Raw genomic sequence first — 13,631 nt, forward strand, 5'->3', positions numbered from 1 at the left:
GGTTTCTAGGTCACTTGGAGTCCTTAAATCAAGACCAGATGTCTTTCTAAAAGAGATCCTTAGGCTTGGAAGGATTAGATTATTATCAGTAAATGTTGGCAAACGTTGATTTCACCAAACACACACAAACTGAGGGGAAACGTATTTCCACCGATCGTCAAAATGTGCAGCTAGGCAAAGGAAGAAAAATGCTGCTTGAGAACTTAGCGTCTGATTGAAGGATATCGACTTTGTATATTTTGACATGTGACGCTGACAATTTGTGTTTTAACGTTTATAAAGCTTTACAATTTTACATGTCATTAAATAATTATTGTCTGACTTCCCCTCCCCTTCAATGTCTGACCCTCCCATACTTCCCCACGACTGTGAAAATGTAAAAATCCATTATTTTTTAAAAAGCTTAAAACGAAACATCAATTTGATCAGCATAAATTACATAAAACCCAAACTGAATTAAGCCAAGCCTGTCCATAGGCGTTTAGAAACAGGGTGCAGCATAGCACCCTCTACTGCACGCTGCTGGCTGTCACCAGAAGTGGGTTAGAGAAAGGCACGGAGACGGGCAGCGTTCAGACACTGAATCTGGTTGCATCCAGATTCACTGAGAGCCAAGATGTCCTGCTTCCCAGAGATGTCTCTGCTTCCTGCTGTTTGGTGGCCAGAGATGATCTGGAGAAAGACGGCAGGCCTCAACTTACTATCCCCCATCCTCAGGCTTTCAGCAGTAAGATACCAACGCCCCCCTTCTCCCGTGGGATTGCCAGGGAGGTGCAAGAAGCATGTGAAGATAAAGCACCGCAAGCAATGAACATTACTGTGCAGCATGGGACCCTCCTCTGAAATCATTAAGAGCCTTAATTGTATGGCGCACTTGGGGAATATACCACGCTTCTGTAGACATGGAGGTCTGGCTAACTGGGGGGCCAGTTTTCGGACCTTTTACCCATGCGGTTTACTAAATCCACCTTCAATTTAGGCACTGGTCCTGCCATAAGATCCCTGCTCCCACCAGAGTCTTTTCACATAGGATCTCACTCCAGGATCGGGGCCTTAGTTTGTAAGATCTAAGGGTAGATTGTTTCCTCTGTGTGTCTGTACAATACATAGCACAATGGGACCCCAGTGGTCCAGGGAACCCCTCAGAATTTAAGGCCGGAGGGAACAATTATGAAAGTCTGCTTTGCCCTTCAGCATCATACAAGGCCAGAGATCTCCCCCTAGTCATTCCCGCACTGAGCCCTAGGCAGTTAGTTCCCTGTCCCACCCAGCTCCTGATCGAAACAGCTGTGGGTGCTACAGACAGACTTGGCTGGAGCAGAATTAAGAGCCAAGCTTCAGGCCTGCAGATTTTAGCAGGTGAGCTACAAGCGTGATGCTGTCAGGGAAGCCCTAGCGTTCAAAGGTGCTTGGAAATCCAGGAACTTCTCCATGAGGGAAAGATTACGGAAATGTCAAATAGTGGTTAAGCATTTGCTTCTCAAGGGATCCCACCACTGGTCAGGTTTCATAACTAAGCATATCCATGGCCATGCCCCTTTGAAATGACATTCCCAGGCACACCTGTGCCTTGTAATTTAGGGAAATATCAAGACCGAAACATGAATTAAGCTGCCTCAAATCAACAGAACCCTCCAGAGTCTGGCTTCTTTATAATTTCGATGCTTGTTCTCTGCAGGATACAGGCTGATTTTAATCATGGACATTTTAATACCCCTCAAAGCTTAAAAAAAAAAAAAAAAAGAGTCTAAGGGATTTGATTCTAAAACTTTGCATGTTAGAAGGAATGCACCCTGAAAATTAAAGGAAAAAGAGAGAGAGAGAGAGAGAGAGAGATTTGTCAATTTAATCCAATCCTAGCCGGCCTGTCAGGCATGCAGTAAGAGAAAGAAGCTGCGCATGGGCGGGTCTAACATAATATCACTTCTCCCCATGCTGCTATTCCTGCTGCCAAAGGCTGGGCAGTCGTAGCAGCGGTTTCCCTACATTCGGTAAGGCTTGTTTTTCCATTCTCCTGCCAACGAACGGCATTTCCAAACCCACCCAGAGCAGAGATCTCTAGGGTATCGTTCATCCAGTCACGTTACAAATGTTAATTAAGCCTCAAATCCCACCCGGGAGGTTAGGTCAGGGTTAATATTCCTATTCTGCTGGTAGGGCAACTGAGGCATGGATTATTTAGAAAGGAAATCCAATAGGTGGTGTGCTCTTCTGACAGTCCCAGCCCAAGTGACTTGCCAAGAGGCGAGAATAGAGCCCCGGAGTCCTGACGTGTGACCCAGTGCTCTGTGTAAACGCCAGACTGCACAGTGGGACAGAGGAGACGCCGTGGTGCAAATAGGGCGGTATGGTATGGTACGTCGTACCAGGAAGATATTTATAGCCATACCGGAAAGACACAGGAGGAGAAGAACATGGAAAGGGCTGTGGTGCATTGGCAGAGCTGGCACAGCACATCTCCAAGCCACCACTTTGATTGGCAATCACCGTCACCTGCTTCACCCCCAAACTCCCCCCCCAACACTGCTAAGGCAGAATCCACAGCAGCCACGGGGTGCACCACGGCCTGCAAGCTCCATTCCAGGCCGCTTGACGCCAGGCCCTGCAAGTCCCTCTCTCCATTCTCATATCAAATCCACTTCCCAGGGTAGACTCACAACAGACAGGCTGCTGCGTTTGTATGGTGTTCTTAGCACAGACCCTCCCTAGAGAGTAAAAACGAGCTCTTTACAGGGAAAGAGTTAGCCGGAGAATGGGTCAGGAAATCAGAGGGTCTGCCGGGGTGTCCCATTTGACTCCACAAGCAGCTATTGCTTTCCAGAAGCCCCATAGCAGCAGCCTGCGTGTGCACACCCATGCACATGTGATTGTATGTACATGACGGGGGGAGTCTGGTAGGATAAAATTTGTAATCTATTCCTCTGTGTGTGTGTGAGAGAGAGAGAGAGAGCGCGCGCATCTACAACACATGAAATTGTATGTACATGATGGAGGTCTGTGTGCTGGAACGTCACTTTCCTTATCTATTCCTCTCTGATCGTATGTACATGATGGGTGGAAGCATGGAGGGACACATCAATTTCATGATCTACTCCTGGGCACACGAGCACACACTGGAGCTGAGACTGGGGAGAGAAGCCAGGTGTCCAGTTTACTCCTGTGTCACTGCTACATTGGCATTTGACTGACCCCTGGGGTCCTCTAGACATGAGATCAGCAGCCAGAGGCACCTGACGCTCTGCCAGGCACAGCAATTACCAAAGCCAGCTTGCAGGCAGCCAGCAGGACAGCGTCATCACCACAAGCACTGGTTGCAGGAAGCAGCTCCTTTCTTCTTGGGCCTGGTGCAAGGGTTATTCCAGCAGGGGTGAGGAGGAAACCTGGTGATTATGGGTGTGCAAAGAGCTAGCACAAGGCCTGAGGGCTCAGCAAGGCTGCAGTGGCACCTGGGGTTTGATTTCTCCATGCAGGGCTCAAAGTGAGGCAGGATTTCAGTGGGCCCTAAATTGTAATTTTCCCCTTCCCATCTCTGCCTGCTCCAGTTCATCCCAAACACAGCTGGGCCAGTCCCCTCCTGCTGCCATCACAGTGTCTCTACTGACTTCCCTTTGCTGTCTGCATTATACTGAGCCTTCTCCAGTCCCCGCATCCCTGCCTACACCTCCTTCTCTACACCCAGCCCTTTCCTCTCCCTGCTCCCTTCTGTCCCCCGGACTCCACCTGAGACGTTCTGTTCCCTCACCCTCTGCCCATGTGGCTGGAACACCCTGCCATGCTCCGCAGCAAAGAACAACTCAGGGTGAGTGCAGTGTAGATCATGGAGAAACAACAAGACTGAACAAAAGTCAAGTCTCCAGGAGAGCGCACAGAGTGTGTGTGCATGTGAGTGAGTGAGTCTGCAGGGGCTCAGAGAATGAGAAAACCAGTCACACGCCTTCTGCACACAGGCAGAGGCCTTAGAAATGTAAAGGCCCCGTGTGCAGAAACCAACAGGCATCATAGTCCTGTGGGGACAAGCACCCCAGATATTTATCAGATCCATTCATATTTTGCTTTACTCTCTGCTGGGATGGCAGAGAGAGACCCGTTGCACTTTCTGGCTCTCCTGCTCCTAGCACACAGCTGCTCAGCTCAGGAGCAGAGGAGATTTGGGCTGGGATTCCCAGGGGAGCCTACCGGTTGAAAGTCAGTGGGAGTGAAAATGCCAGCTCAGGGTATAGGTTACATACCAGCTGCTGGCCGTGATCCCAACGAGAATGAAACACTCCCTGCAACAGGAGTGAAACTGGAACTTGTGAGCTAACCCTGAGCAGGGACTTGGGGATCTTAGCTGTGTGGGGAGAACGTTTCTCACCCTGGACAAGCTGTGAATTGCATGTGTAAAGAACAGCGTAATTAAAGAGGTGCTGTGGAGCCTTTTGGCAGTGCCAGCTGGCAGCTCAGATACCCAGCTGAAAGGAAAGCAGCTTGAGCAGACAGTTCTCCACACGTGGCCAGGCAAGTCGCACCTCCGCTAAGGCACAGCCCCATCCCTGGGAGGCATTTACAGGCCCCCATAACCCAATGTGTTTTTCTTCACAGCCCCTTGGGAGGCAGGGTGGTGTCCCCACCCCCATAGCCCAGATGGGGAACTGAGGCACAGGCAGCATAGGCCACTTGACAAAGATATCAAGGTGCCTGCAAAGAGGCATCTACGGGGGATTTTCCCAAGCCCATCAGCCCCGCTGGCCACCTGGCCCTCAGCAACTTGCCCAGGGTCATGCAGGGAATCTGTGGCAGAGGTGGGAATTGAACGCTGGTCTCCCAAGTCCCAGGTTGGCACCATCACTGGGCCAGCCTTCCATGCTGTGGGCAGCAGGGAAACCAGGGCTCTGGCTCTCTTGTGCGTCGATCACCAGGGCAGCATCTGGCCTTGCCTGCTTCCCCTCCACCAGGCACGTGGAGCTTGCCAGAGCTTTTCTGCTGGGCGGGCTCTGTTCAGGGCAGCAGAGGCCCTGGTAGCAGGGGGATGTGGGAGTCCTGGTGCCAGGGGGCAGAGAGCCACATGGCCTCCAAAGACAGACTGGGCAGATCTCAGGGGATGCATGAGCTCTGTGGGCTCCCTCTGCTTGCTCCCGGAGGGCAAGGATGGGCCTGCCCCGGTAGAAGGGGGGCCACCTGCTGCTGAGTGCCCTCGGAGAACCATCTGAGAGGACTGAGCAGGGATGAAACCTGCCATGTCCTTGGAAAATCCAATCAGTTTCTCTACAAGTTGCTCCTGACACCTCAGGCTGGACAGGGCCCCTCTAGAAATGACGGGGACATTTGCTCCTCTAGGGTTCTAGGCAGGGCTGGAACTGGTCCCTGGGGGGCTGTTTGGCATCCCTTCCCCCCTTACTACCTAAGAACATCAGAATGGTCTTACTGGGTCAGCCCAATGGCCCATCTAGCCCAGTGTCCTGTCTTCCAACAATGGCCAGTGCCAGGTACATCAGAGGGAATGAACAGAACAGGGCAATTATCGAGTGATCCATCCCCTGTGGGCCAGCCCCAGTTTCTGGCAGTCAGAGATTTAGAGACACCCAGAGCATGGGGTTGTATCTCCGCCCACCTTGGCTAATAGCCATTGATGGACCTGTCCTCCAGGGACTTACCTCATTTTTATAACCTAGTTATAGCTTTGCCTTCACAACATCCCCTGGCAATGAGTTCCACGGGTTGAGGGTGCATTGTGTGAAGAAATACTTCCTTTGGTTTCTTTTAAACCTGCACTGATTCATTTCATTGGGTGACCCCTGATTCCTGTGTTATGTGAAGGGGTAAAAAGCACCTCCCTATTCACTGTCTCCACCCCATTAATGGTTTTATGGACCTCAATCATATCCCCCCCTTCATGGTCTCTTTTCCAAACGCGCGCACACACGCACACTGGGTAAAGCGCCGCCCCTCCCCCCAGACACACACACACTGGGTACAGCGCCGCCCCCCCCCCCACACGACCACGGTGGTGGCTAGGCAGTATCCACCACACACACACACACACACACACGCTGGGTACAGCGCCGCCTCTCCACACACACACACTGGGACAGCGCTGGCCCTCCACACATTGCCCCCCCCCCCCACCACTGGGTACAGCTCCACCCCCCCCCCACCTCCACACACTGGGTACAAGCGCCGCCCCTCACCACCCACCCACACACTGGGTACGCATCGCCCCCCTCCTACACACACCACTGGTATAGCGCTGCCCTCCAACACACACACACACACACACACTGGTACAGCACCGCCCTCCATAGCCCTCCCCACACACTAGGTACAGCTCCACCCCCCACACACACACACACTGGACAGCGCCGGCCCTCCACAGCCCTCCCCACACACACTAGGTACAGCTCCCCCCCCCACACACACACACTGGCTACAGCGCCGGCCCCCACAGCCCTCCCCACACACACACACATGGTTACAGCGCCGCCATCACCCACCCACACGGGTACAGCTGCTACCCCACACACATACTCAGTACAGCTCCACCCCACCAACACACACACACACACCACACACTGAGTACAGTGCCGCCCCTCCCACACTATTGTACAGCGCTGGCCCTCCACCCCCGCCCCACACACACTGGGGTACAGCTGTCCACCCCACACTACACACTGGATACAGCGCCGCCCACCACCCCCCATACTAGGTACAGCTCACCCCCACACACACTGGGACAGCGCCACCCCTGAGACACACACACACACACCACACTCTGTGTACAGCCCCCTCACACACCCGCTGGGTACGCACCCACGCCGCCCACCACTCACACCCACGGGTACAGCCCCAACTCCCCTCACAAATGGGTACAGTGCCTCCCCTCCACCCGCCCCCACACACACTGGTACAGGCACACGCCCTCCACCCCCACATACATGCGGTACAGTGCAGCCTCACCCCCCATGCACACTGGATACAGCTCAGCCCACCCCCCCACATACACACTGGGTACAGCAGCACCACCAACACCCTACACACACTGGGGTACAGTGCTGCCCCTCCACCACCACACACACAATGGTACAGCACCACCACCCCACATCACACTGGGGACAGCTCCACTCCCTCCCACACCACACTGGGTATAGCTCTGCCCCCCCACACACACACACACTGGGTACGCGCCGCCCTCCACCCCCCCCCACTGGGTACATGCTGCCTCCCCCCCACACACCACATGGGTACAGCAACCCCCCCTGGGTACAGCACCCACACACACACAAACACTGGTACCGCGCATCCCTCCACCCCCCACACACACACTGGGTACAATGCTGCCCCTCCCCCCCACACACACTGGGTACAGCACCCCCCCACACACACACACACACTGGGTACAGCACTGCCCATCCACACATCCCCACACACACTAGGTACAGTGCCGCCCCTCCACCTCCCCCTACACACACACTGGGTACAGTGCCACGCTCACCCCCATGCACACTGGGTACAGCGCTATCCCCGACACACACACACTGGGTACAGCACCCCCCCCACACACACACACTGGGTACAGTACTGTGCTCACCTCCACACACACTGGGTACAGCTCAGCCCACCCCCCTACACACGGGGTACAGCACCACCACCACCCTCCCACACACTAGGTACAGAATCACCACCCCGACACACACAGGGTAAAGTGCCCCCCCCCACACACACACACTGGGTACAGTGCGCCCCCCCCCAACCACTGGGTACGGCGCCGCCCACACACACACACACTGGGTACAGCGCCACCCCCCTAAACACTGGGTACAGCTCTGTCCCCCTTCCCCCCACACACACTGGGTACAGCACCGCGCACACACACACACACACTGGGTACAGTGCCACCCACCCAAACACTGGGTACAGCACTGCCCCCCCACACACAGACAAATTGGGCACGATGCCACCCTCCACCCCACAAACACAATGGATATGGCACCAACCCCCCACACACACACACTAGGTACAGCCCCCTCCCACACACACACACACTGGGTATAGTGCCGCGCTCACCCCCCCCCACACACACACGCTGGGTATGGCGCTGCCACCCCCACAGACAAATTGGGTATGTCGCCACCCCCCCACCCCACAAACACAGTGGATATGGCACCAACCCCCCCACACACACACACACTGGGTACAGTACTGCCCCCCCAAACACTGGGTATGGCACTTCCCCTCACATACACACACTGGGTGTGGCACCTTCCCCTCCAGACACACTGAGTACAACATCCCCCCCCCGCCCCACACACACACACTGACACACTGGGTACAGCACCTCCCCCCCACACACACACTGACACACTGGAGTTTGGGGTAGCCCTCACTTGCGAACGTCTCCCCACTGAGTAATTCAGCATATCTGGGAATGACCTTGGGGTCACTGCCCTGGGGGACCTGAGCCTCACTGATGCAGCCTTCCTGGGCTCCAGCTCCAGCAGTAACCGGGCAGGGGGCTCTGTGTCCCCTAACAGGAGAGGTTACCCCCCGTCTCCCTCAGGCATTGAGGCCTCCAGTGGCCAAGTCATTCTGAACTGATAATGTATATAGGCCAATGCCACCGTCCCCCACTGGATGAAATCAGAACTGCTCAAGTGCGTGTCACTCCCCCTATACTGCGAATGGCCACTGGAGAGTCTCCTTTAGCTTAAGCACTAGAGGGAAAGAAGACCTGAGTTCTAGTCCTGTTGCCCCGTGGAGGTCAAATGGCCATGATGCAGAACTGCGACCTCACAGCTGGATTTGTTAATAGCTGTGTTCTTTTGCCGAGTTCCTGAGGTGTTTGGACCCTAACACCCACCCCCTCCTTGTGTGTGGCCGTGGAAGGGGTTACAAGAGACATCCCAGCCTGACTGGCCCTGCACAGACTTGAGTCAGCTACATCAGGGCAGAGGAAGCCCAGCTGCCTAGGCAGGCTGGAAGGGGAGTGAGATGGTCCCTTAAGTACCTTAGGCATAAATGATTCAGTCCACAGAGCAGTGCCGCAGGGAGAGAGGCAGGGAGCACCAGGACTACAGGCAGCAGAGTTTGGTTCTTCTCAGAACAATAACCTCCGTGACTCAGTTTCCTCAGGTGCACTGGCACTTTCCTCATGGGGGAGGGGACGGTTGGGCAGCTGAACTTGTCCCAGCTTGGTCTCCAGTGGAGGACAGAGACAAGCCACCTGAGCTCTGCTGCCTTGGGAAGAGATGGTCCCTTAAGTACCTGGGGCCTAAATTATTAATCACACACAGTGGTGCAGAAGGAGGATCCCAGGGAAAGGAAAACCTGTCAAGAGAGGAATCCTGCTCAGTCCCTTAGCTCAGTGACTACAAAGCATCAGACAGCCTTAACCCTGTCCCTTCCATGGTTGGAAGGGCTGTGTGTGTTTGTATACATATGCACACGGGCAGCCTAAAGTAGCAAAGATAACCCCGTGTTAGCAAAGGTTTTAAGAGCAACGCAACCATCTGATCTCGCAGGGAAACTGAAAGAGTTTTTCAGAGCTTGTGCACTTCTCATTGCTGTTCTTCCGGTTCCTGGAAACAGATACCGCTATCCATAGTATGTGTGCGTGCCCGCATCCAGGCCAGTACCAACGCCTTCTGCTGGATGGACTCACAACTGCTCCAGTGGATGTCTTAGGCCCTATACTGCTAACAGCGAAAGGGGAGTCTCCAGTTTACCCCTTTTTATTTCAAACACGGGGAGGGGGGGGACTTTCAAAGGCACTTCCATTTGTGGCTTGAAAATCTCCCTCAGGCTGAACTTTGGGATCCAGTCTGACAGTTTCTTGGTTGAGTTGTGCGAACAGAACTGCTCTCAGGGCCTGGCACAAGGCCCTCTCGTGTTTATAAGAGGACCGAACACCATGGGGCTCTGACTCAAGACTATCACAATACAAATAAATAACAGTGCAACGTATGGTACTTCTTAGCAAGCAAATGCTCTTGGACTGCACTCCCCAAACAGGCAGGTCTGAGCTTAGAAATCAGGGAATTAAATATGAAGGAAAGTTAGCCGCAAAATCCTAACAATAAATAGATTAAAACCCCCAACAACATGGCTGTGCAATATGCCACAAAGGGGAGCCAGTTCGGTTAGCTCAGCGGTTCTCAAACTGGGGGTCAGGACCCGTCAGGGGGTCGCGAGGTTATTACATGGGGGATCACGAGCTGTCAGCCTCCATCCCAAACCCTGCTTTGCCTCATATTAAAAAAGTGTTTTTCATTTATAAGGGGGAGGGGGTCACACTCAGAGGCTTGCTGTGTGAAAGGGGTCACCAGTACAAAAGCTCAAGAACCACCCGTTTAGCTAATGACGGTAGCAAGGCCAGATTTTTACAGGGATTCAAGCACTCGAAGACCTTTAAAATTCCAGCATTTGGTCCCTTCTCCAGTCTTTGGGCCAGTCGCTACAGGAGAGAAGCATTCGTGTATTACAGTTCACTCCTGCATTAGCAGAGTACAGTTGTGTCCCTCTCTGCCTCTTGAGTCTGTACTGAACCACTGCTCCCGCCTGGCTTTCGGGGGTGCCCTCTTTCACAAGATTCAGAGGGACAGTCTCCTCCTTTTCCCACACTGTTTTGTAAGGTTGCTGTGAGTGGTTAATCAGCTGCCACAATCTTACCCCAGAAGTGGCTGCATTTCAGTTATGAGTAAAACAACAGGTGCATTTTAGTTATGGGTGAATCAGTTTTTATGTATATAGAATAATCCATTGAAGGAAAAGGGGCTTGAAACCATAACCTGGACCAAATTTTTGTGGTGGGCCTACTTCCTAAAACCTATGCACTCTGAGAAGAGGACCCTATTGTACACATACATAGTAAAAGACAGTCCCTATTCTAGAACTGAGTAGGGGGTGGGTGGGGAAAAGGGAGGCGTCTTATCTGCATTTTGCGGGTGGGGAAACTGAAGCACAGAGCAGCGCTGTGTCCAAGGTCATATAGGGAGTCTATGGTAAAGCCCCGAATTGAACTAACAGCTCCTAAGCCCTAGAGCAGCATCTTCGCCACTAGACCATCCTCCCTTGAGGAGGAGGAGGAGGAGGAGGGGCAGCTCTGGGAGGGGATTTTGAAACATGCCCCCTAATCCAGATATGGCTTAGGAAGCAGCAGCACAGCTCAAGTTGCCCAGAGCTGACAGCTGTCCCCAGGAGCCTCTCCCCAGCACCGACTTCACCCACCTACTAAAAGCCTCCTGGCCAGTGCCAGGCACCCCAGAGGGAATGAACAGAACCGGGAATTATCAAGTGACCCACCTGCTGTCGCCCGTTCCCAGCTTCTGGCAAAACTAGCCAGGTAACGCTGCACATGCTACTGAATGAGACTCACAGCTCATCTCCACATGAGAGCCAGGGCTCACCGCAACATTGCCCAGTGGGCCAGCTGCACCACACATGAACAGGGAGTAGGGGGTGACCAGGAACCCCCCTCCCCAAAGGGACCCCACCTTAGTGCAGCCCTGCATGCTCCCAGACGAGAGGCAATCCCCCACAGCATGCCAGCCAACTGCAGGGACAGTGTCGTGTTCATCTGCGCTCAGGGACCGGGCCATCTAAACGTGGCCTGCAGCCAACCAGCCCTGATCCCCTTTGCTTTGTGTTCTGGACAGACCGGGTGGGAAAGCGACTGCGATTCGCAGGAGGGCACAGAACCAGCTTCCATAGACCCCCCCCTCACCCCCCAGCCTGCAGCTGTGCAATCCCTGACTCAACAGGGGAGCCAGCCCTGCTCCCCCCGGCAAGAGACCAGCAGGGGCTTGGCTCCGAAAGGAAATCAACATGCACAAGGATTCCTCAGCAGCCCACACTGCCCTGGACTGGGTCCAGGCAAAGCCAGAGCTGAAAAGGGAAAACGCCTCCCGTTGGGAAACGCAGCCCGCCCCCCAAAATGTGACCACCCCCCAACTGCCCCAGCGCGTCAACAACCCCTGCAAACAGCCCGGGGAGAGGGAGCTGCGCGTTGCAAAACCGCCACCTCTCTGCTCATCTCTTCCTCGGGGACCCAGGCCAGGGACACAACCCAAAGAGGCCACTCGCTTTGGAAAAGTCCAGTTTGCCGAGCCGGCGCTGTCTCATCTCCCAAGGGCTGGAGCCGCAGCGCGCCGGGCGAACAAAGCGCCGCACGCCGGGCACCCTGGCTAGCGGCAGATGCCCACCGCGAGCGAGAGCCCAGGATAATGCGTGATTCAGGGGGCGATTAAGGTGCATTAGGTAGAGAATGGCTCATCTGAGAGCGGGCCGCTTGGAGTCTGCTCTCTCTCTCCCGTGCCATTAAATACCACACACAGCTCTGCTGCGCTGCACACAAAGCAAATGCCTAGATCTCCCCCCGCCCCCACCTCAGCCCGCCACCTCCAAAAAAAAAAATCCTAGTGGCTAGAAATGCACTGGGATTAGCAGGCTGAACGACAGCTCCTTAGCGGTATCCACGGGCCAGCGAACAGCCAAATAATGCACGAGCAAGAATCACCCTCTGCAGCAGAATAACCCACATTGTAAAAAAATACACATAGATATTAACCAACCTGGTTCCTTTGTCTCCCATGGCCCAGGCCAACCTTCCAGCCACTTGTCAGGGAAGAAGCCGAGAGGTGTGGAAAATTACTAGATGTTAATTTGGAGCCAAGGAAGCGGTCTCTTTAGGCTGCTCGCTCTCTCACCCGCACAAGCACACAGCCCCCGGCTGCAGACGACGCAGGGAGCTCCACAGGGCTGTCGCTGGGCGTGGGTCCGTCCGGCTCTGAAGTGCCTTTGTCTCTGGAGATCACAGAATGGAACAGACCCAGCTGTTGTGCACGGCTGTAAAAGCAGCCATGAGCTTAAGGGCACAGGCGGAAATCCAAGACACGGGGACACACACACGCACGCACACACCCAGAGGATCCCTCAGAGGGAGGTTGCTCTCAGACACTGCTGCTCCATCTCTCCCACTGACAGCTTCCCCTCTTGCTTCTATGGAGAGAGATCCACCCTCGCTCGGCTCTGAGCAACACTGCCTCCTACTCCAGCCTTGCACAGCTCAGGACTGAGGCGTGCACAGCTGCTGCAGTCAGCGTGGTAACAGGCTCAGGCAATCACCACCATCTCCACTCAAAGCTGCATGAGAGCAGGGGGCTGGCTCTGCTTGTGGCCTGTGAACTCCAGAGCGTGTGTGTGCTCGGGAGCTGGGCACGCTGCTTCTCCTCGAAACGCTCTGTGACCCTCCTCTTTCTGATGCCAAACGGCTGGGTTTGGGCAGAAACCATCCCACTCTGGCTGCTTAGCTTGCAGGACAATGCACCAGTGGTCTCACTCCGGCGCTGCCCCCAGAACTCACCCCTGATCAGCCTTTTATTAACAACCACCTTCCCCTACGGCACATTGCATCGGAAGGGCTTTACCGATGAGAGAGACTGGAATTGCTCCCCCCTCCCGACCCCCCAGCTGAAATGCAGCCACCTCTGGAGTGGAACATGGCTACCCCAGAACACGGCCTCCCAGTGTTTAGCAAAGTTCTGTGCCTTGGGAAAGTAGGTGCCTTGTAACCAGCACTGGCTTCTAATTTGGGTGCAGGTCAGCCCTGCCCTCATGCTTCAGGTGCACATCCGAGGTTCGGTCCCACCATACTGGAATGT

General features: G+C 54.5%; 1 protein-coding gene across 3 annotated transcripts in view; it reads right to left on the bottom strand.

Annotated features, from left to right (window-relative positions):
* The window catches only part of ARRB1 (arrestin beta 1), a 203,998-nt gene extending 190,902 nt beyond the window's left edge, over nt 1–13,096 (bottom strand). For all 3 annotated transcript variants that reach the window (XM_075061838.1, XM_075061837.1, XM_075061836.1), the window contains exon 1: nt 12,543–13,096. In XM_075061838.1, coding sequence (XP_074917939.1) covers nt 12,543–12,562 — 20 coding nt within the window. In that variant the 5' untranslated portion in view covers nt 12,563–13,096. The remainder of the gene's footprint in view (nt 1–12,542) is intronic.
* Between the last annotated feature and the right edge of the window lie 535 nt (nt 13,097–13,631).

Source organism: Chelonoidis abingdonii, chromosome 1 (assembly GCF_003597395.2).
Source record: "Chelonoidis abingdonii isolate Lonesome George chromosome 1, CheloAbing_2.0, whole genome shotgun sequence".
In the NCBI taxonomy this organism is placed as follows: domain Eukaryota; kingdom Metazoa; phylum Chordata; order Testudines; family Testudinidae; genus Chelonoidis; species Chelonoidis abingdonii.